The 23,873-nt window shown below is 40.1% G+C and overlaps 1 protein-coding gene and 1 long non-coding RNA gene across 3 annotated transcripts in view; one reads left to right on the top strand and one right to left on the bottom strand.

Annotated features, from left to right (window-relative positions):
- Positions 1–12,657, top strand: part of fkbp4 (FKBP prolyl isomerase 4) — a 32,880-nt gene extending 20,223 nt beyond the window's left edge. Inside the window, exons 8-10 of one of the 2 annotated variants that reach the window (XM_059978135.1) lie at positions 7,984–8,169; positions 10,433–10,669; positions 10,945–12,657. In XM_059978135.1, the coding sequence (XP_059834118.1) occupies positions 7,984–8,169; positions 10,433–10,669; positions 10,945–11,082 (561 nt within the window). In that variant the 3' untranslated portion in view covers positions 11,083–12,657. Of the gene's footprint in view, positions 1–7,983; positions 8,170–10,432; positions 10,670–10,941 lie in introns of both variants that reach the window. The other variant, XM_059978134.1, reaches the window with a different exon arrangement.
- LOC132398529 (uncharacterized) lies at positions 6–22,540 on the bottom strand. Its single transcript, XR_009513682.1, has 3 exons — positions 22,455–22,540; positions 20,696–20,855; positions 6–3,663 (listed from the first exon to the last, which is right to left on the bottom strand). It is a non-coding gene; the product is annotated as an uncharacterized LOC132398529 (long non-coding RNA).
- Between the last annotated feature and the right edge of the window lie 1,333 nt (positions 22,541–23,873).

Below are 23,873 nucleotides of genomic sequence, written 5' to 3'. Positions count from 1 at the left end.
GGATCTAAAAACTGGATACTGTATCCTGCTTGTGATAAAGTGTCCATGCACCTTGGTTTACAAAATAGAATCGGAAAGTATCATCTAATCAACAATAGGTATTTTTTCTTCGGCCATTAGTGTTTAGGTGTGCATTTTATAATTTCTGAACTCTGTTTATCATACAAAGACCTGAAATTGATGATGAGTGATTTTGAGTGACCTATAATAATCACCCCTCAGACCTTCTATATACTGTTTTTTTTTGTTATTTAAAAGTGGTTTGAGGGGAAAAATGTGAAGAGATTAAATAAAATTGCTTTTCTATTAAATCTATTTTAGAGAGAGACCAGCTGACTGAAATGAATTTAGTTAACAAGCAGTTTTCCCATAAATTGTGGTAAAGATGACCGAAGTAACTAATTTCCAGAGGTGAGGTGAGAATGACTTCCTTTGACATCAAGATAGCAATTAACTCTCCCAAATCTTGAGGCTATGTTCCCTAGTTCTAGTCTCACCCTCCAGTGGAAACAACTTTCCTGCCTCTATCTTATCTGTCCCTTTCATAATTGTATATGCTTCTACAAGATCTCCTCTTATTCTTCTGAATTCCAGCAAGTACAGTCTCAGGCGAGTCAATCTCTCCTGGTAGTCTTAACCCCTTCATTCTGGAATCAACCTGGTGAACCTCCTGCACTGCCTCCAAAGCCAGTATATCCATCCTCAAGTAAGGAGACCAGAACTGCATGCAGTACTCCAGATGCGGTCTCACCAATACCCCATACAATTGCAGCATAGCCTTCCTGCTCTTAAATTCAATCTCTCTAGCGAAGAAGGCCAACATTCCATTTGCCTTCTTGATAGCCTGCTGCACCTGAAAATCAACTTTTTGCAATTAATGCACAAGCACTCCCAAGTCCTTCTGCACTGCAGCATGCTGCAATCTGTTACCATTTGGATAAGTCTGCTCTTCCATTTTTCCTTCAAAAGTGAATGACATTTTCCATCTGCCAGACTTGCCCACTCACTGAACTATCTAAATCTGTCTGTAGACTCGCCATATCCTCTGCACATCTTCAAAAGGAAGTGTCTAACCATCCATCCTTAACACTTAATAGTAAAACTACTTCACTCCCTACCTTCAATGTCACTGAATTCATCACTGTTGCCCAAATACTGTGTTTGCAAGAACAAGTTAGAGAATAGGTATCTGGTGGGAAAGTCACCTTCTGAATCTCCCAAGTCTTTTCCATCATTACAAGATGCACGTCTGATGTGCGTTGAAACATTTTCTAATTGACTGGATGAGCATTCAAGAAGCTTGGCGTCATCCACAACAAAGCAGCCAGCTGGTACCTCTTACATAGCTCAAACACTTGTATCCTCTGACAATGTATATTATCACCTAAATGCAATGCACTTGCACATCTATACTACCCAGTGACTTTCAAACCTGCAGCCTCTAACACCAAAGACAACAGTTGCAGTCACATGGAAACAATACCAAATAAAAATGTTCAAGTATTTATTTGTGTTAAAAGCACTTGGAAGAAAATAGCAATGATGTGCACTAAGCAGTATAAAATCATTCTGGAAAATAGGACACAAAACAAATTACGCTGTTTGGACTAAACATTCAAATTATTTATCAAAGTGTAAAAAGTATTTAGTACCAATCCAACCCTCTGCCTCTGAGTCTTGCCAGAGTTATTTTGAATTAAACCATTAAAAATCAATTCATTGAATAAATTTATTCCCTTTTGTTAAGAAAAAGTGATAGTTAAATGTAACTTAGATATTCTATTGTAAAGTAGAAAGCAAAATTGAGGGGAAATATTGGCATTCGTAAAACATATTTAAATAACTTGCTTCTCCAAACAAAACAATGGTTACACTGGAATTTTTTAAATTAATATTTTACATAAGGAATTCCATTGTGAAATTTAGATGTAATGAAGTATTGTTACTGCAGGAAGCAACATTGCAGATCAGAATGGGTAGAGTATACATATACAAAGTTTTTTGTAGGCTTGCTCCTGGCAGTGGACAAAGGGTCATGTAACAGGAAATTGAGCCCTTCAGCCTGACACATCATGCCTGTCTTTTGTCCATGTTCTCTAATCCTATTTGTCTACTTTAGAGCCATATCCAGTCATGTCTGTTTATTTAAGTGTATGTCTAAACATCTCAGGTGTTTAAATGTATCTGATTCCACTGCCATGACCACTTTGCTAGAGTATTCCAGATATCAACCACTCCCTTTGTAAAAAGAAAACAAATTTACCCCTCGTATCAAGTCAAGTCACTTTTTTTGTCATTTCGACCATAACTGCTGGTACAGTGCATAGTAAAAATGAGACAACGTTTTTCAGGACCATGGTGTTACATGACACAAATCAAAAACTAGACTGAACTACGTTAAAAAAAAACAACACAGGGAGAGCTACATTAGACTACAGACCTACACAGGACCTCATAAAGTGCACAAAAACAGTGCTAGCATTACAATAAATAGTAAACAAAGACAAAGTATTCCCTTTGGGACAAGTTCCTCATATCTTAAACCTATGCCCTTTTGATTTTCATCCACCAACCATGGGGGGAAAGATTTAGATGGTGTATATATATATCTCTCTGATAATTTTAAGTGCACCAGGTAACCTCTCAACCTGCTTTACTGCAGGAAAACAAGCCCAGTCTTTTCCAATAAAGTCCTCCTTTCCAGACAGGATTTTGGTGAATCTCCTTTGCACTGTCTCCAGTGCAATCACATCCATCCTATAATGTGACTGGAATGGCACAGCAGTCCAAATGTGATCTAGCTGGTGTTTGTAAAGTTGAAAAGAATGTTTTTACTCTTGTATTCTATGCCTCTACCTCTGAAAGTAATCATACCATATGCCTTTTTCAGCAACCTCAACCTCTGTGGCTTGGACCCAAAAAAGTCTCTTGTTTATTAACATCCGTTACTGCCCTACCATTTGACTTTCTCACTTGCTGAGATTACATTGCATCTGCCAATGTTCTACCCAATTTTTAATTTGATTTATATCTTGCCGTAGCCTTAGAAAATCATCTTTGATATCTACAACACCAATCAAGTTCATGTATTCCACAAATTTACTAATCAGATCTCCTACATTCATATCCAATATAAATTGTACTTTGGATATGTGTACCAGAGTCATATGTGATTTCATAATAGCAAGGGTGACTGTAACTGTAGGGAACCAAGTATTTGTTGACTGGGTCAAGTTTGTTTTCAGTCATTTGATACTTTCCCATTGAGTTGATTGACTCACATTGAATTGTCTTATGTATAGTGATAGAAAAGTTTTAGGCAGATGTAAAACAATTCTGTAAAGCAAAGGTGCTTTCAGAATAATGAAATGTAAAGTTTCTAAATATCAAAATAATTACTATAAAAAGCAGTAAACAGCAATAAAACTAAATCAAATTGATATTTATTGCAATCACCCTTTTCCTTTAAAATTGCATTAATACTCTTAGGTACAGTGTTGTGCAGTTTTTATAAGAAAATTGGTTGGTAGGTTGTTCCAAGTATCTTGGAGAACTTGCCTGCCACAGTTCTGCGGACTTTGGCTGTCTCGCTTGCATCTGCTTCTCCAGGTAATCCCAGACAGCCTCGATGATGAGATCAGGGCTTTGTGGAGGCTATACCATCTGAAACCATATATAAAAGAAAAGTCCTAGGGTGCCTAAGACTTCTGCACAGTACTGTACATGGATCTCTCAAATGCAATGGATATTTCCTTCATGTAGACACACTACTGTTTCCCTAGCTGTTTAAAATAGTTATTCAAAGACCACCACTGTTTTTAATGTGATGATTTGAAAGAACTGAAGAACGTGGGTATGGATGTGGAGTCAAACATGAGTGAAAGTAGATAAGGTTCAGAGAGGAGATAGTACATTGGATTTTTCAAAGAAAGTCGGACTGATTCATGACATTCATTACTGATAACTATCTTTTTATTCCAAATTATTATTCCATATTGAATCAGTTGCTGTGGTGGATTTGTTGCTGGTGATAGTTTATTGCTAATGATTGGGTGATCTTCAATTCAGTTTGCAACAGTCGCAATAGAGAGTGGTGGTGGAGAATTCCATGTCAGGAGAAATAAAGCAAACTGAGCATTACTGTGAGACTGGAAGAATCAGAGGTGATCTGAGGGTGGGTGAGAGTTTGATACTTCCTGTGGCTGGGATGCGTAGTAATAGCAAACAAAAAGTACATCTACCATTTAGAATGCACATGAGAAATAATTTATTTGGGGATTTCTATTTGAATTCTCTATTCAAAAGACAGAAGGCTCAGCTTCTAAACGTATTCCATACAAAAAAACTGGTAGAACTTTAAGATATTAAGGGAATCAAAAAGACTGAACCTGATGCACGAAACTGGTACTGAATTTCTTTTTTAAATCAGTTTTTATCTAATTAAATTAATTTTCTTAATTGAGACTGTGACTTCTGGTCTTGGGTTCCCCACTTTAGAAAATATCCTCTCTATGGTCACATGAGAGGTCTGCTGCTATTGTGTTGTTTTATATTATTAAGTATTGGACGTTGGTACACCCATCCTACCAATTTTAAGTGTATTATGCTATCTGTTACAGAGTGAATAGTATTGTTTCTGATGTGCAAAGGACCTTGGGAGTCCTAGCACAGGATACCCTAAACGTTAACTCAGGGGTCACCAACCTTTTTTGCACTGCAGACTGGTTTAATATTGACAATATTCTTGCAGACCGGCCGACGGTTTGGTGGGGGTGGTGTTAATCACAACCGGAATATAGGTGATAAGTCAATTGTAAGTGGCTAATAGACTCAATTTTATTTCTAAAAGATTTTATCTAATGAATTTAATATTGAAACACACAGCGCATAATTTCCTCGCGTGAATATAGTGATAAGTCAGTTATGTCATTTATATGTCAATAGCATCATAACATTTTAAGTAATGTTTGGATATTAAACACACAGCATGCATTTTCCTCGTATGAACGTATAATAGCCTTGGCCAGGTGCAGCTGGTCGTGGGTAGGGTGAGAGGACAAGGGCCTGAGGTCCCTGTGCCGGGGCCGCGATGGTCACAGTCCGGAGAGAGCGACTGACTGAGTGAGGAGTGTGACAGGGCACGTGCCCACCTTCCTTGTAGGTAGGTAGGATCTATTGCCCAACAAAAGTTTGGCTCAAGGGATGACTTTCAGTAGATCGCAGCGAGGTAGCTGCTCTGCTGCTTACAAAACCCTGAGCCCGAATTAGGTCGTCTGCAAATATTTTAGCACCGGGTTCCCCACGAACATTCGGTGCGGTAAACAGGTTTAGAGGTGGTGCCCATCTGTCCACGCTCCAGACCAGTAGCAACAGCATTTCAGGCCAGCCGCACAAAGCAGCCAGTTACCCAAGACCAACCAGTGATCCCTGGCGTGAGAGTATCACTACCTTTAGGCGACTGATTACCTTGCATGCGTTCAAGTTCGACAGTGGGCATGACAGGGAATGAGGAAAGGTGCAGCTGGCTCACATTGTTTCATATCACCAAATCATATTGTTTCCTCGCAGCCTATTAACACATGTTTTGCAGCCCAGTGGTTGGGGACCAGTGGGTTAACTTGTAGGTTGAGTCAGTAGTAAGGAAGACAAATGCAATACTTATACTTTATTGTCACCAAACAATTGATACTAGAGCATACAATCATCACAGTGATATTTGTTTCTGTGCTTCGCGCTCCCTGAAGTACAAATCAAAAGTAAATATAATAAAAATTTAAATTATAAATCATAATTAGAAAAGGGAAAGTAAGGTAGTGCAAGTCGGGTCCAGATATTTGGAAGGTACGGCCCAGATCCTGGTCAGGATCTGTTCAGCAGTCTTATCACAGTTGGAAAGAAGCTGTTCCCAAATCTGGCCGTACAAATCTTCATGCTCCTGAACCTTCTCCCAGAGGGAAGTGGGACAAAAAGTGTGTTGGCTGGGTGGGTCTTGTCCTTGATTATCCTGGCAGCACTGCTCCAACAGCGTGTGGGGTAAAGTGAGTCCAAGGATGGAAGATTGGTTTGTGTGATGTGCTGGGCTAGGTTCACGATCTTCTGCAGCTTCTTCCGATCTTGGACAGGACAACTTCCATACCAGGTTGTGATGCACCCTGGAAGAATGCTTTCTACTGTGCGCCTATAAAAATGAGTGAGGGTTTTAGAGGACAGGCCAAATTTCTTAAGCTTTCTCAGGAAGTAAAGGCGCTGGTGGGCTTTCTTGGCAGTGGACTCTGCTTGGTTAGACCAAGTCAGGTCATTTGTGATATTCACTCTGAGGAACTTAAAACTTTTGACCTGTTCCACCTGTGCACCACCGATGTAGATGGGGTTGTGCGGTCCGCTAACCCTTCTGAAGTCAACAACCAATTCCTTCATCTTGCTGACATTGATGGATAGGTTGTTGTCTTCACACCATGCCATCAGGTTTTTAATTTCCTCTCTGTACTCAGACTCATCGTTACCCAAGATACGGCCTACAATTGTGGTGTCATCAGCAAACTTATATATTGAGTTTGATGGAAACTTGGCTACACAATCATGGGTGTACAGTGAGTACAGCAGGAGGCTGAGTACACAGCCTTGTGTGGCACCGGTGTGCAGAGTGATTGTAGAAGAGAGCTTGTCCCCTATTTTTACAGCCTGGGTCCTGTCTGTGAGGAAGTTGAAGATCCAGCTGCAGATCTGAGTGCTAAGACCCAGGTTCCGGAGCTTAGGAATCAGTTTATTTGGAATGATGGTATTAAAGGCAGAGCTGTAGTCAATGAAAAGGAGCCTTACATAGCATTCATTTCAAGAGGGCGAAAGAATAAAGGCAATGCTGAGCTAATAATGCTGAGGTTTTATAAGGCATTGATCAGCACTTGGAATATGATGAGCAGTTTTGGGCTCCTTATCTGAGAAAGAATATGCTAGCGTTGGAGAGGAGGTTCGCAAGAATTATCCTGGGAATTCAAGGGTTAATGTATGAGGAGCATTTCATGGTTCTGGGCCTGTATTTATTGAAGGTTAGAAGAATGGAGTAGGGGGAATCTTATTGAAAACTATTGAATATTGAGAGGCCTAGGTAGAGTGAACATGGAGAGGATGTGTCCTATAATGGGGAGAGTAGGACCAGAGGGCACAGCCTCAGAATAGAAGGACATTCCCATTCCTTATTCCCAATAGAAAGAAATGTCCAGAGGAATTTCTTTAGCCAGAATGTGGTGAATCTGTGGAAATTCATTGCCATAGACAGCTTGGAAGCCAGATCATTGGGCATATTTAAAGTAGAAGTTGATAGGTTCTTGAAGGGTGTCAAAGATTACATGGAGATGGAAGGGAAATGGAGTTGAGGGGGATAACAAATCAGCCACGAGGAAACGGCGGAATAGAATCGATGGTCTCAGTGGCCTAATTCTGCTCCCATGCCTTATGGTCTTCTAAACCATGCATTTGCAAGCATCAAAATTTGTAAAATGAGTGCAAGTAAAAGCTTGGAAAATGTGATTTCATTGTGATGGCATACATTCAAGGATGCAAGATATTGACATGAGTGTTGCCAACCTCCTTTGTTGTTAGAACATACAAAATGATTCTTCTGACGTACTATGGTATCAGTAGAGTTGGGAATCTCCATGGTCTGAGTATTTTTTTCAATATAACGTTTGCCATCTAAGTAATAAATACTGTGAATTCTGAAGTTGGCATTTTGCAAGAGTTGTCTTTTGGAAGAAAGATCTTAAAGCTGAGTATCTAGGAGACAGTTGAAACCTTCACAGTCACAATTGTATAGGAAAATGTTTATAAGAAACATTCATTAGTGAAATCAGTGTGTGATTCTAAATCTATAAAATGCAAATGAAGTAAATAAAATAGACTGGTTTCTTTTTGGTGTTAATATGTACCTTGAACGTTAGTCGTTAATTTTCCACTTTTAATGTTACATGTTCTTTCTGTTACCAGTGTGGCAAGTACAAGCAGGCTACCATACATTACAAGAAAATTGTATCTTGGTTGGAACACGAAACTGGACTGTCTGAGGAATTATTAAAGCAATCCAATGCACTGAGGCTAGCAGCACATCTTAACCTTGCTATGTGCTACATCAAAATGGATGAGAGTTTACAAGCTGTAGAGAATTGTGAAAAGGTGTGTAATACTCCTAATGGAAACTAGCAACCCTTCAAAATAAATCAAAGATGTAATTGGTAGATTAACTGGCCTTTGCAAATTGCCCCTGGCGTTGATGGGCAGAAGGTAATTGGGGGCTGTGGGAGTTAATGGAGTATATAGTATTAATATAAATGCTTCATGTTTGGTGTGAATATTGGCCCTACTTCCATGCTGTATGACTTTAAAATGGTGGGATAGAGAGCCATGTATCCAGAATGCAGAATGAGTAGGAACATTAAATTTCAAAGATATTGACTGGGCAAAATCGGCTTCAATGAGACAAATTTGAATACTTAATTATTCAGTGAAGTTCACAAAGAAAAGTGGATCTATAATACAAAGGACATTAGAATGTCAGAAAAGTAAGCAGAAGTACTAATGGCATCCTGGACTTGATATATAGAAACCTTTGTTAGAAGGATTGACAGGCATGCAGCAGTTTAACAGGGCTTCAGTAATTGTGAGTTACTTCGGCACCATTACTCAGAATATGCAGTTGCAGGAAAAAAGTTGAACCTTTTGCAATTGCCAGGTTTTCTGCATTAATTACTCAAAGTGTGGTCTGATCGTCATCCAAGTCAGAATAATACACCAACACAATCTGCCTAAACTAATAACACACAACTGATTGTACTACTTCTCATCGACACGGAGTATACCATGTAAACAACCACAGTCTGGGTTTCAAAAAGTATGTGAACCTCTGAGGTAATGCCTTCTACAAAAGCTGTTCGGAGCTAGGTGTTCCAATCAATGAAATGAGATTGGAGGTGTGGGTTGTAGGTGTGCCATACCCTTTAGAAAAGACACATAGTCAGTTTACTGACAGAGCTGCTCTTAAGAAAGATTTGTTTTTATGCATCATGCCTCAATCAAAACAACTGTCAGAGGACCTTAGAAGAATTATAGAAATGCATGAAGCTGAAAAAGGCTACAAAAGCACTTTTAAAGACCCGAGTGTTCATCAGTCCACAGTAAGAGAAATTGTCTACAAATGGAAGAAATTCAGTACTGTTGCTACTCTCCCTAGGAGTGGGCAACCTACAAAGATCACACCAAGAGCATGAGGTGCCGTGCTGAAGGAAGAGAAAAAAAGAACCCATGGGTAACAGAAAAGGACCTGCAGAAATATCTAGAACCTGATAAAGTTTTTGATAATTTGTCCACTATAAGAAAAACACAAGAATGGTGTTATGGAAGGGCACCACTGAGGAAACCGCTGCTCTCCAAAAGAAACATTGCTGCATGTCTTGAGTGCAAAAGACCACATGGCTGTTCCACAACACTTCTGGAATAATGTTCTATGGAGTAAATCAACAACAGAATTGTTTAAAAAGAAGAAAATTTATGGTTTGGAATGGCCAAGTCAGAGTCCAAACCTTAACCCAATTGAGAAGCTGCGGCATGACCTGAAGAGGGCTGTTCTTGCAAGGTATCCCAGAAATATTGATGAATCAAAGCAGTTTTATGTTCAAACAGTTTCCTCAATGGTCCACAATTCCTCCTCACTGTTGTGCAAGTCTGATCAGTGGCTACAGGAAATGTTTGGTGGAGGTTATTACTGCTAAAGAAGTTTCTACAATACAAAGGTGCACATACTACTTCTAGCCTGGACTGTGAATGATTAAACAATGTGTTCAATAAAGACATAAGTACAATTGTTAGTGTGTTATTAGTTCAGGCAGATTGTATTTGTATTATTGTGACTTAGATGAAGATCAGACCACATTTTACGAGTAATAATCGCAGAAAACTATGTAATTGCAAATGGTTCACCAATTTTTTCTTGCAACTGTATGCAATACTCTTGGAAACATGCAGCACAATTTTTTACCAGAATAATACTTGAATTGTTAAGGGTAAACCCCAAAGAGGTACAAAAATTGAATTTCATTGAAATAAAGAAGGTTATGAGTGATCGTTACATTTCTGCTCATCAGTGAATCATAGGACAAAAATTAGAGCCAGCTCATCCAAAAGTGAAGTTAAGTAATACTTCTGTAATGCAAGGATGGTGGTAAGAAATTTTGAATTCTCTTCATAAGTGCTAATATTGTTCAATAGTTAATTTTAAAGCTGCTTTGTATGGAATTTTTTTTTGTAAGCAAATGCATTAATTGTTTGGCCGTGTATATTTAGGGCTTGTAGGTTTGCCTTTTTTGTAGATACTAGTTATTTGAATGGCTAACAGGATAGTAAGGCTATTCTTAAAATGCACATATGACTGCTTTTATTTCAGGCATTACAGCTAGATGCAAACAATGAAAAGGCTCTTTTTAGAATGGGCGAGGCAAGACTTGCTATGAATGATTACGAACTGGCAAAAGCAAACTTCCAGAAGATTGTGCAACTCTACCCCAACAAAGCAGCCAAAATGCAAATTGGAATCTGTCAGAAGAAAATAAAAGAACAGTTGGATCGAGAGAAAAAGATCTATGCTAAAATGTTCCCAAAATTTACAAGTACTGATGCTAAGGTAAGTACTGTTAACAGAAGGAAGTCATTTAAAGGGGAAGAGTACAATAAATAAAGCATTGCACATAAATCCTATAAATGTTAACTGCAAAAGGAAAATGTAAAGTCAGCATTCCATCCTTTGAATGAACTTGTAATCCCTTCTCTTACTTGATATGCACTAGATAACATTGAAATGTGCATTTAACTATTTTAAATAATATTTAAACTTTCTAACTTTATTTCTTCCCCTGGCACAAGTTTTCTGAATGGTGTATGTTTATATTTTAATAGCAGGAAGTTCCCAAAACAAAATCTGAAAAGGATGCTGCAGTGGAGGAAGAGAATAAGGAGAACCTAGATGAAGGAGGCAAAGGAGAACCCATGGAGACAGACACCAACCACAAGTCCCAAGAATTGGATGCTTCGGCATGAGTATGATGTGGAGTTTGAAGCTGCATTACTTCTTTGATTGTTTTAAGGCTTGAAATAGTACAGTATCCTGTGTGTATAATATATGCACCAGTAAAGAATTTAGCTTACCTACTTACCTGAGTCACACAAGGTATTTAAAAACAAAATGACAGCACGTGCTGGCATTGAATAAGATTAAATTGGCTCAGTCGTCTTTTCAATGGCCTAACTTTGGCGCACTGTTATATCATAGACGCTGAATGAGAGAAGTCTACTCAGGAGCATTTAAGAAATGGAAATTAGAATAAGTAATTGGTAACTGTGTGTAAATTGTTTAACTTGAAAATAAATTGATTCTTTATTTGCAAGATATCCTGCATTCACCCAATGATGTCTTGTCTACTGCAGTAAGTTTATTCTGCTTATACAGTGAACCCCAAAAAATAACATTGTAACATGTTCTTGCAACTTGAATAATGTTTTTGGTGCTGTTATTGTTGTGTTACTGAGGTGCACTTGATTATTTTAAGGTGACAAATCTTGTTTTTCTGTCTGTAGCTTACACATTTTCTATCATCGGGTAATGCAGCTTTTTTTATACAGTTACTGTATTCCACAGAATGACACCATTATTGTTAAATATTGATAGTTACTCATTGTTCCTCTTAAAAGTAAGTTGTGGAGGAGAAGGCCATCAATTATTACAATTGTTGCAGTCCAGTTGGTCTATGTTCTGTTTTGCACAACTCAAGCCTTTTACTTCTGAATTTCATCTCATCTTATCAGTGTCTCTTCCTGTCCATTTCTTCCTTATAGATCTATTTGGTAAAATGCAGTCACAACTTACATGATGACAGATTCAGCATTCTATTTAACATTAATAAAAAGGTTTTTCTTCAATTTCTTAGTGAGCTTATTCATGGGTATCTTCTGTATTCTAGATTTTCCCATATAGATGCATTTTTTTCCATGTAAACCCTTCTTGAAAAGTCATAATTTTAAAGACTTTATTAGGATACCCATCGATTTACTGATTAAGAATAAAATTATCATTCTATTTCTTTCCTTTAATTCCAGAAGTCCTTTAATTCTGGTATCATTTACACACCTTTGCAGTACTTCTATATCAGTATCCTTTTTGAGGAAGAATAGTGCATGTCTTCTCTTTTCAAATGTTAATATTTAATGAAAAAGATTACCACATGTGTTTCAGAATGATCCAAAAGAATTTCCTTTAGTAGTTTTTCATTTAAACATCATTACCTCTGAAATCTGAACATCCTTCTCATCGTTGATTGCTGAGTGCCCTCACAATTGACTAAACACTTGCTTAATAGGCTCCAACTATGGGTTCTTCAGATAACATCTTGAGTGTCACTGATAAGTCAAGATCTAAATGATTTCTGATTTTTATGATGGATCCTGATTTGTGTTTTTGTCTTCTCTTGGTCCTTGTGAGTTAACAATGTAAACTGTTACCCTACATTTTAAGATGCACTATCTCCACGACAGCCTCAAGATTTTCATTGCTGTACATAGTCTTATTCTGTTAAGGAAATATGGGATTAAATGTTGTGTGATAAGTTGATATGGAAATTCGGTGTTCTCTTGCCTTTTATTTTGCAACAGCTTTCTATCTCAGTTTTTTTTCCCTAAAGTTTTCAACACTCCCAATCTAACCCAAAGACAATGGTTTTAAAACCATTGAGATTTTTCCAGAACCACCCATCCAAAATGAAAGACTTAATTATGTTGTGAATTTAGTTCTTCAACAAAAATTGATGCAAGATTATATATAACAAGTAAAAAAGAATTGGATGTATTTCCTGCTTTACACTATTGTCAAAAATTTGAATTACTTTTTACACATAGAAATATTATTAACTTCACTTTTAAATTTTCAGTTCAAAATAAAACATGAAAAACTTTAAATTTGCTTTAAAAACACGTTCTAGAATTTAAATAGTTACATTCCCACTTTTTATGATTTCAATAACATGTCAAAGCTTTTCTGCCACATTCAGAACTTTGCCGGAGGATTTTATTTGAAGGACCATTTATTCAGAGAACATAATTTGAAAAAGGAGGATACGTTTCATATTCTATGCAATACAGTAATGTATGTCTTGACTGCTTGACTTCTCTGGTGAAAAAACATTGTAAATGATCTGAATCCAATATCATGCTTTTCAGCTTGATGTACAGCCAAAAGGTGACTATGTAAATATTCTTATTGGTTTTAGGATAGCATAGGAGTAAATCCAATAATAAAAATGTAGGAATGTAATGCTCACTGTGCTGTGCTGAAATTGGGTTTTTGATATATGTGTGATTTTGGATTCTTAGTTCAACTTTCCCTTCAAACTCCAATAATACTGGGCAACAAACTTTTTTCAAAAGTGTTGCTTCCTCAGGTTTTTTTTTATTTTTGGTCATGATTGCTTGAAGCTGAATACAAATAAAATTTCAGACTACTTATATCACGTAGGAATTTGAAGAAACAAGATATTAATTTCTATTGATTTTAAATCACTTAATTGCATAATGGTGCTGACGCTTTGCAATAGTTGAACTAAGCTAAAAAGTTTTTGTTTGTACTCAGTGTCTGATGCTTCTTGCTGAAGTGTCCAACAATAATCAGCCAACATTGAAGGATTCCAGTTGCCATGATGATATTTCTCCATGACCTCAATGTCTGGTGAAACCTTTCACCATGCTCGTCACTGACAGCACCAAGATTTGCAGGGAAGTCTAAATGGAAATGCTAAAAATTATTCTTTTATGACATGTTGTATTTCATGGTTTTGTATGCTTGAAGCATGTTGTCCACTAGCTGCACATAGTTTAGTGCTCCGTTGTTGCCAAGAAAATTTTCAACACCCTTGAGCACCTTCTTTCCATACGATCTTCTCTGAACCCACTAGAAGTTCTCCAAACTGTCTGTTATTGATGACCTGTTAGATTTGTGGACCAACAAAAATGCCTTCCTTAATCTTGGCATCAGTTATTCTGGGAAACATCTGTCTCAAATATCAAAATGCTTCAGCCAGATTGAGTTATCTGATGAGGCTCACTTGACATAAGGGGTTCAAAATCTGTGTCTTTTTCCATTTCTGGCTTGTGCATCATGGTATCTTTCTCTAGTCTCCATGTTGTTGGTGGCTTATGTACTGCAGCACAATCACTGAAGAAAGATTGGAGTATTCAATGGATTTTTTGTTTTAGCAGAGAAATCGAGTACACTGGTCAGATAGAAGAGGCAGTCTGTCACATGATCCTTCTCTTGCTATATCATCAGGACAGTGAATGGCATTGCTTTTTGAGTACCTCTCAGCCAAGCTCTAAAATCAACATCACATGTTGTAGGACAAATGTGAGGAGCTCAGGATATGCTTTGGTCACCAATTTTACGCCCAAAGTTCTTGGGCTACTTAATAAGAGAAGTCATGCTCAGTCTTTGAGATTTAAGCATATACTAGCCTCAAAGATAACAGTATTGCAGCTGTTGCAACAATGATGAGGCATTTTGCTATCACAAATACTTTATTATAATGAGTATATGGAACTTAGAAAGTTAGAGGGCAATAGTAACCCTAGGTAATTTATAAAGTATGTTTTTGGCACAGTATTGTGGGCCAAAGGGCCTGTATTGTGCTGTGGGTTTTCTATGTAACGCATGTTGTGCGTGTAGAGAATGTGCATCAATGTGATAACAAACAGATATACTGTACATGTAGGCATAATGCATCGAAGGGTATGTACTTGATGTTTTTATTGCCTTCCTATCACCTGTCCAGCCATGCAGCATCCACCCTGCCTAAGCATAGCTGGACAAGATGAACATTTTTCAGCTTATGTTGTGGACATCTCTGATGTTCTGAAAAGGAAAGCTGCATTCTGGGAACACATGCAGCAGAGACAAAGGAACCGAGAAAAGGGAATAGCATTTTTACAGGTGATGGGTGGGAAGAGGTCAAGATACCTGTGGGAATCAGTTGGCAGATAGCTTGTCTCCAAAGATCAAGGTGCTGGAAATGGATCAAATAAATTTAAGGGCAGGATGGAAGATGCAATTGAGCTCAGCATCGGTGCATGAAGCAGCGCCAATGTAGTGCAGAAAGTTGGGGGACATGACCAGAGAAGGCTTGGGGCATGCTATGTTGTTATTGAAAAGGCACGCATAGCTGAGGCCAATGCAGGTGCCCATGGCTACATCGTCCATTTTGTAGAAAGTGGAAAAAACTGGAAAAAAAATTGTGGAGTGTGAGGACCAGTTCTCACTGGAGAGGTCACTGTTCAGGTCTCTTCGAGAAAGAAGCGGAGAACTTTAAGGCCTTCTTTATGGGGGATCAAAGTGTATAAGGGACAGGACATCCATGGTGGGAATGAGATAATCAGGACCAGGGAATTGAAAGTAGTTGAGATCCACTACCACTCTTCCCCCAAAATCTTTTCACCATCTTCAAGGCATGTGGCAGGAGTATTTGCATGAATGAATAGTGCAAACAGTACTGAAAAGGTTAGTTTATTTCAGGACAAATTATTCTACAGCGATTGCTCATGCATTGTCATTATTACCATTACATCATGATCAGTGAGTATTATTTACAGATTGTACTGTAACAACTTGCCAGTGTAATGTACATGCTACAACAACATGTACTAAATCCACGTCTACCATCTTGGACAGTAGTTGAGGTCTCTGGATCTATACTACCTGCACTTTGGAAGTAGGCCACCAATCTTTTAACTTACTTAAATGCATTATGAAATAACCTATGTTGTCCACAGTAAAAAATAATTCAAACTAAAGGCCTTAGGACTTCCAATTGTCATCAATGACCTATCAAACAGAACATTTCAGCACGATACAGGCTTCCCCTCTGCCATCCAATTCCTAAATGGACATTGAAACCATGAGCACTAAATCACTTTTTAAAATATGTATTATTTCTGTTATTGCACAATTTTTAATCTATTCAATGTACATATACTGTAATTGATTTACTTAGTTTTACTTTTTTCTTGTATGTTATGTATTGCATTGAATCGCTGTTAAGTTAACAAATTTCATGACACACGCCAGTGATAATAAACCCAATTCTGATTCTTCCGTTCATCATGATGTGCTGACCTCTTAACCTACTCTTAGATCAATTTATCCCTCCTTTCATATTGCTCCATTTTTCTGTTACCTGTGCATCAGTCTAAGTGTTTCTTAACTGTTCCTGATGTATCTGCCTCTATCATCACTCTGGCAGTGTGTTCCACAAACCTACCACTCTGTAAAAAAAAAAGCTTCCTTTTGACACAGCTCCTATACTTATATACCTCTATCATGTCTCCTCTCATCATCCTTTGATCCAAAGGGAAAAGCCCTAGTTTGCTCAGACTTTACTATAAGGTATGCTCTCTAATCCAGGCAGCATCCTAGTAAGTCTCCTCAGCACCCTTTCAAAAGCTTCCACGTCCTTCCTATAATGAGGCAGCAGAACTGAACACATATTCAAGTGTGCTCTAACCATGATTCTATAGAGCTGAAACATTACCTCATGGCTCTTGAACTCAATTCCCCAACTAATGAAGGCCAAAACACTATGCTGCCTTAACAACTTCACCAACTTGCATGGTAACAAAGGGATCTCTGGACATAGACACCAATATCTTATGTTCTTTCACATTGCTAAGAATTATACCATTAGCCCTGTGTTCTGCCTTCAATTTCGACCTTCCAAAATGAATCACTTCACACTTTTTGGGCTGAACTTCACCTGCCATTTTCAGTCTAGTCAACATCCTGTCAATGTTGTATAGTAATCCATGACAACCTTTTACACTATCCAAAACTCCACCAACCTTAGTGTCATCTGCAAACTAACCCACCTTTCTACATCCTCATCCAGGTCATTTATAAAATTAACTGAGATCTCGTTGAACACCACTGGTCATTGACACCCCCCCACCGCCGGACAGAATAAGCTCCATCTGCAACTAACCTCAGCATTCTAAGCCAATTCTGAATCCATACAGCCAAGTTCCCCTGCATTCCATGCCTTCTATAAAACTCACAGTGCCACGAAAGACACAAGCATAGAATGTAGTTTCTGCCATTTCCCTTCTAGGATTCTGGATTTAGTATGTGCTCTTGCCAAGTTGCTACAGCATAAGTTATATATGACACATGTTCATGGTGTGGCTGCAAAGGAGTGACTGCACAAGTGGATGTGGCAATCAAGTAATCTGCTTGGCCCAGAAGATACTAACCTTCCTTCTAATTCCTATAGTGCATAATTTTGGTTTCCAATTGGAGAATAGCCTTGAATATTCACTTTATTGATTGTTTGCTGCCTGTAGTATCAAGGTTGATTAAGTCTTCTTCCTTGCTGTGTAAACCTTAGGCAACACTCCAGTGCTACACCTGTCCCTACACCTCATCTCTTACCACCATTGAGGGCCCCAAACAGTTCTTCCAGGTGAGGCAACACTTATGAATCTGTTGGGGTAATCTATTGCATCTGGTGCTCCCGGTGCAGCCTCCTCTACATCGGTGAGACCCGACGCAGATTGGGGGACCGCTTCGTCAAGCACCTATGCTCAGTCCGCCACAACAGACAGGATCTCCCGAGTGCCACTCACTTCAACTCTCCTTCACATTCCCATTCGGATATGTCCATACGTGGCCTCCTCTACTGCCATAATGAGGCCAAACTTCGGTTGGAGGAACAACATCTCATATACCGTCTGGGTAGTCTCCAGCCCCTTGGTATGAACATCGAATTCTCCAACTTCTGGTAATTCCCTCTCTCTCCCTTCCCCATCCCACCTCTGCTCTGTCTCTGCTTCTAGCTGCCTATCATCTCTCATGACTCTGCCTTCTTCTACCACCCATAGTGCTTTCCCCTCAGATTCCTTCTTCACCTCTCCTGCCTATCCTCTCCCCCCACCCCTTGATCTTTCCTCTGATTGGTTTTCCACCCTCCCCCCACCTCCTTTATAGGGCCCCTGCCCCCTTCTCCTTTAGTCCCGACGAAGGGTCTCGACCCGAAACGTTGACAGCTCCTTTCAATGGTTGCTGCACGACCTGCTGAGTTCCTCCAGCAGTTTTGTACGTCTTGATTTGACCACAGCATCTGCAGTGTACTTTGTGTTTACTCCAGTTAGAAATATGCACAGGCCCAGTCCTGGTGCTTTACCAGCATCCATTGACTACAATTGTTCAGGGAGAGAGAGAAACAGGATTTCTTACTAAGTCCTTTCCTAAAAAGTTAAATGTTTCAATGAAATGAATTCCCCAGGTCTGTCTCACCGTTTTGAGTAATTATTATGCCATATTAATGAAACGGAGAATGCCAGAAACATGCAGCAAGACAGTATCTGTGGAGAGAGAATGTCAATGACAAGCTTTTCTAAGATTTTCTTGTTATTGTTTCCAATTTCTGGTGTCTGAAGTCCCTTGCTTCCTTCCCATTTCACTGTGATCTTTACAGTTCAATTTCCTTTGCTGAAACCACCCTTCTTCTGGTACAGCTCTCTTAAAAATATATTAAGTGATATTTAGTTCAGAAAAAACTAACATATTTGATGTTGCACTCAGCTGTTTAAGGATGGGATTTGGGTAAGTTGATTGTCCGCTATAATTTCTGCATTGGAGTTTGAGCAAGAATAGAATTTATATAACATCTATTGTTATGGCCTTGTGGGAAGCTGAAAATCAATCCCTTTAACCATTCCAAAGTGAATGGGTTCTGCTTTCATTACTATTGCTGCGAGGAGTTTGAGATACTTGAGTTGGAAAACTTTCTAGAATCACACTTCTGCTTTTATCTCCTTCCTCATGATAAAAATTGCAGGAAAACAAACAGCTGTAAGCTTTTAAATTTGCAGTACAAAGAGAGTATTTGATCCCATTTTCTGCCAAGAGGACATTTGTTTGTCATTTCAGTATGTTAAGTACTCACAAGTAGAAGAAAACCATTAACTTTTATCCTCTCATTTGCATTAATCATTTGTTCTGCATTTCAGTAAATTAAATCATGGTTTTAATCAGAATCAGGTTTATTATCACAGGACGTACAAAAAAGCTGGATGAGCTCAGCAGGTCGGGCAGCATCCATTGAAAGAAACAGTCAACGTTTTGGGTCGAGACCCTTCGTCAGGACGGCAACAGATGCTGCCCGACCTGTTGAGTTCATCCAGCTTTTTTGTACGTCTTTATTTGACCACAGCATCTGCAGTGTACTTTTTATTATCACAGGCATGTGTCATGAAATTTATTAACTTAGCAGCAGCAGTTCAATGCAATATATAATATAGAAGAAGAAGAAAAATAAAACAATAATAATAAATGAATAACTTACAGTTTACATATATTGAATAGATTATAATCATGCAAAAAACAGAAATAATTGTATATTAAAAAAGTGAGGTAGTGTTCATTTAGGAAACGGATGGGAGAGAGGAAGAAGCTGTTCCTGAATCGCTGAATGTGTGCCTTCAGGCTTCTGTTTCTCCTACCTGATGGTAACAGTGAGAAAAGGGCATGACCTGGGTGCTGGAAGTCCTTAATAATGGATGTTGCCTTTCTGAGACACCGCTCTTTGAAGATATCCTGGGTACTTTGTAGGCTATTACCCAAGATGGAGCCAACTAAATTTACAACCCTCTGCAGCTTCTTTCAGCCCCACCTCCCCCCCATACCAGATAGTGATGTGGTGATCCAGACAGTGATAGGGTTTCATTTAAGTGCATCAAACTGCACCTTATAAAGAATAACTCCAAAGGAAGTGCAGGTCTATTCTTAATACAGAACATGTTTATCCATTTACTTGTAGCCTCCCACCTGCCGGCATGAACATTCAACTCACAGACCTCTGCTGATACCCCTGCCCCCCCTTACCCCCATCCCTATCTATAATTTTAGTTTGGTTCTTTTTCTCTCTCTTTCCCCCCTCACTATAATCTCCCCCTAGCCCTTTCTTTCTTTCTCTTTTATTTCCCATAATTCTCCACTTTCCCCCAGCCCATTTCCCTCCAGCCTATCACTTCCCAGCTCTCTACTGCATCCCTCCCCCCACTTCTTATACCCCATCTCGACCATCCCATGTTACTTCACTCCTGATGAAGGGTTTCGGCCCAAAGTGTTGTCACTACCTCCTCCCATAGATGCTGTCTGGCCTGCTGAGTTCTGCCAGCATTTTGTGTTTTTATTTACTTGCTATGTACATTCCCTCTTCCTAGGTGGCAGGCTTGTCCAGTTTGTAACGTTTATTTACTTGTTTGTTTGTTTATTTTGCCATGCAGCAGGGAATAGGCCGCTCCAGCCCTGCAAGCCACAACCCAGCAACCCCTGACATCCCCAGTTTGACCTGTAAATCTCTGCAAATAAAACGAAGTGGGGCATTTTATATAAAACGAAACCCTTAACACATTTTATTGAACTGCAAAGCTACACACAAAAGCACATAATCACGTCATCACATCAGACCAGACTCTTAAGTAAAACACCAACTCAATGTCGATGGTTGTGAATTATGTACATTTCTCCCAATTACGTTACCCAACACAGGCTCCCCCGCTCACCCCCCCCCCCCCCCCCACTGCCCAGAATTCACTAGAACGGGCTTTGCAAGCCTACCTGGAGTTCGGATGATCCACCCGGCTTGGGAATTGTGTTTCATGAGTGGAGGAACCACGAGTGTCGCTGGCTCGTCCAGCGGTGCGTTGACATACTCATGGTCATGTTGTGACACCAGCAGAATACTCCAAGTCTTGGTGGGCCAGTTTAAGGTGATCTACTGAAATATGTTCAGGTTTACCCCTCTTTTCTATGATAAACATCTTTTCTCCCCATTCCAAAATGCAGAACGGGCCATCGTAAGGGGGCCATAGGAGATGTTTGTGTGCATCATGGTGGATGAAAACAAATGAGGTGGAATGTAGGTCAAAAGGACCTCAAGAATATTGTACAATATGATAGTAGATAGGAATAGGTAAAAAGGAATTTAATGTACTGATGAGGGTGGATTGCTGTTGAGAGGCCGACCAGGCCGTCATGTCAGAATTAAATCCCATTGCACTCATAATGGCTACCCGGGTACCAATTCAGCCGCAGGTCCTCTTTTGGAGCAATTCTTAGCTCTAGAAGGACCAAGGGGAGCTGATCATGCCAACACTCATCAATCAGGAAAGCCCTCAGAGCATCCTTTAAGGAGTGGTGAAACTGCTCTCATAGGCCATTGGACCGCAGATGATACATTGTGGTGTGATGTATCCTAATGCCGAGATTGTAGTCTTTCGTAGCCTAGAGGTCTGAAATGAATTGTGGACCATGGTCAGAGGAAATATCAGATGGAGTGCCAAGCCCAGCAACCCAGGTGCAGATGAATGCCCAAGCCAGGTCTGCAGCCATTGGCGATGCTAGAGGGATGACCTCTGGCCACCTGGTGGTACGGTCTACAATGGTAAGAAGGTGTGTGAAACTGCAAGAAGGGGGAAGAGGACCAACAAGGTCCACATTGACATGGTCAAACCATTGCTCAGGCACCTCAGAAGGCCTGAACATGACTGTTAATTTTTGCCCACTGGAAGTCCTCACAAGCTTCAGTCCAATCACACATGTCCTTTCTGAGGCCATACCAAGCAAACATTAGTGCAACCAGTTTCTTTGAGGTCTTCTGGCCTGGGTGTGAGAGGCCATGTATGGAGTCGAAAACAGTCTGTCTCCAGTTTGCAGGCACAATGGGGCGAGGGTGACCGGTTGAGACATCACAGAGGAGCGAATCCACAGTTCCCTCCAAGTTGATGTCAGCCAGTCACAGGCCCATGACTGCTGTTCAGTAAGCCTGGGACTCTGGGTCAGTAACTTGGTTGGCGGCCATGCGAGCATAATCAACCCCTGTGTGTACGGCCTCAACGGCTGACTGTGAGAGGAAATCAACTACAGCATTAAATTTTCCCCTGATATGTTGCATATGCATTGTGAACTCGTTTATGTAGGCCAGGTGGCATTGCTGTAATGCAGACCAAGGATCTGATATTTTGGTCATCATGTGCACAAGGGGTTTGTGGTCAATGAATGCTACAAAAATGGCGGATAGCCAGATAGAGGCCAAGAAGCTTACAGTCAAACATGCAGGGGGTGGAGCTGCCAACTGAAGAAGTTGTGCGGTTACCACACCCCTCCGACCAGCTGTTCATGCACAGCACCCACAACAAAGTCTGAGGCATCAGTCGTAAAGGCTATTGGTGTGTTGGTGAGCAGGTGCACCAGTAAGGTCATGTTAGAGAGAGCTCGTTTGGAATCACCAAATGCATTGGCATGTCCGCTGTGTAAGAATTATACAGGGCAGCGAAAGTTCAGCAGCTGGTGGAATGAAATAGTGATAGAAACTCACCATGCCTAAAAACTCCTGTAGTTTTTTGGTAGTGCAGAGCAGTGAGAAATCCATAACAGCAGCTCCCTTTGATGGGACGATTGTCGTACCTTCTGCGGAGATGCAATGGCCAAAAAAGTCAATGGTTGACGAACTAAACTGGCATTTAGCAGGTTAATCATCAACTCGTGTTGGCTTAAGCACTCAAAGTGTGTGGAAATGAGATACATGTTCAGATTTGGATGCATTGGCAACAGATAAACAAAAAGAAAACCTGAGTCTTTTAATAGGGAATCCATCAGCCGTTGGAAAGTTGGTGCTGCATTTTTCAGTCCAAACGGGATACACAGAAAGTCAAAAAGGCCAAATAGGATAATCACAGCTGTTTTGGAATGACCTCTGAGCACACAGGTACTGATGGTAGCCCCTAACTAGATTGATTTTAGAAAAAAATTAACTTTTCAGCTGAATGTGCCAAAAAGTCTTGAATGTGTGAGACTAGATAATGATCGGGGGTGGTGGCCTTAAGGTGTCGGTGCTCACTACATGGGCAGCAACCACTATCACACTCAGGGACCATCTGGAGGGATGAAGCCCAGGGGCTATTCAACTGGTGTACAATTCCAAGTCTCTCTATGTTGGCAAACTCAGTCTTTGTGGTTGCCAGCTTTTCTGGGTCCAGTCTTTGTGCACGGGCATGGACTGGTGGGCAGTTGTGGGAATGTGGTGCTTGAACCTGTGTTTTATGACTATAGTAGAGAATGTGGGCTTGGTGACGTCTGGGAATTTGAGCAGCAATCGAGTAATCTCACATGTGCTTGACATAGTCGTCGTGGGGAACTTACTGGGGGAGGAGAGAAATGACCCAAAGTTCTTGACATCAACAAGCTGGCAGTTCTTAAGATCAATTAAAGGTCCTTGGTCACACAGGAAATCTGCACCGAGCAGAGGTCTAGCCACTTTGGCCAGGACAAAGCCCTGTGTGTAATGTTGCCCACTGAAGCAGAGTGTCATGCGTCATGTCCCAGAAGTCTGGATCTTGCTGCCAGCCAGGTTTCATTGCTCTTTGCCTTCTCATTAATTGGTGATGCTGGCAGCACACTTACTTGAAGATCTGAGTCACACTGAAATGTTGCCCCAGGAGGGCATTTGTAATCAACAGTAGATGCTCCAGCAGCTAGAACCCACGGTGTTCACAGACCTTGATGCACCAGCACTGGTAAAGCTGCAAGATGATTGATACTTCCTAGCATTCATACCAAAGCAAGCATGGTAAAAATACAGGCCCAGCGTCATGTGTTTTGCAGCCACAAAAGTCTTTATGTTGGGGGCCTTGCTGACCAGGCTTATTGAGGTAGAGAAAGGAGGAGGAATGATGTACCCCTGCCCAGCTGAGTGTAGACTATCAGCCATTTTAGCAAGCTCCCCGTAGTCCTTCAG

Source organism: Hypanus sabinus, chromosome 8 (assembly GCF_030144855.1).
Source record: "Hypanus sabinus isolate sHypSab1 chromosome 8, sHypSab1.hap1, whole genome shotgun sequence".
NCBI lineage: Eukaryota > Metazoa > Chordata > Chondrichthyes > Myliobatiformes > Dasyatidae > Hypanus > Hypanus sabinus.
This window is presented reverse-complemented; position numbering and strand designations above follow the sequence as displayed.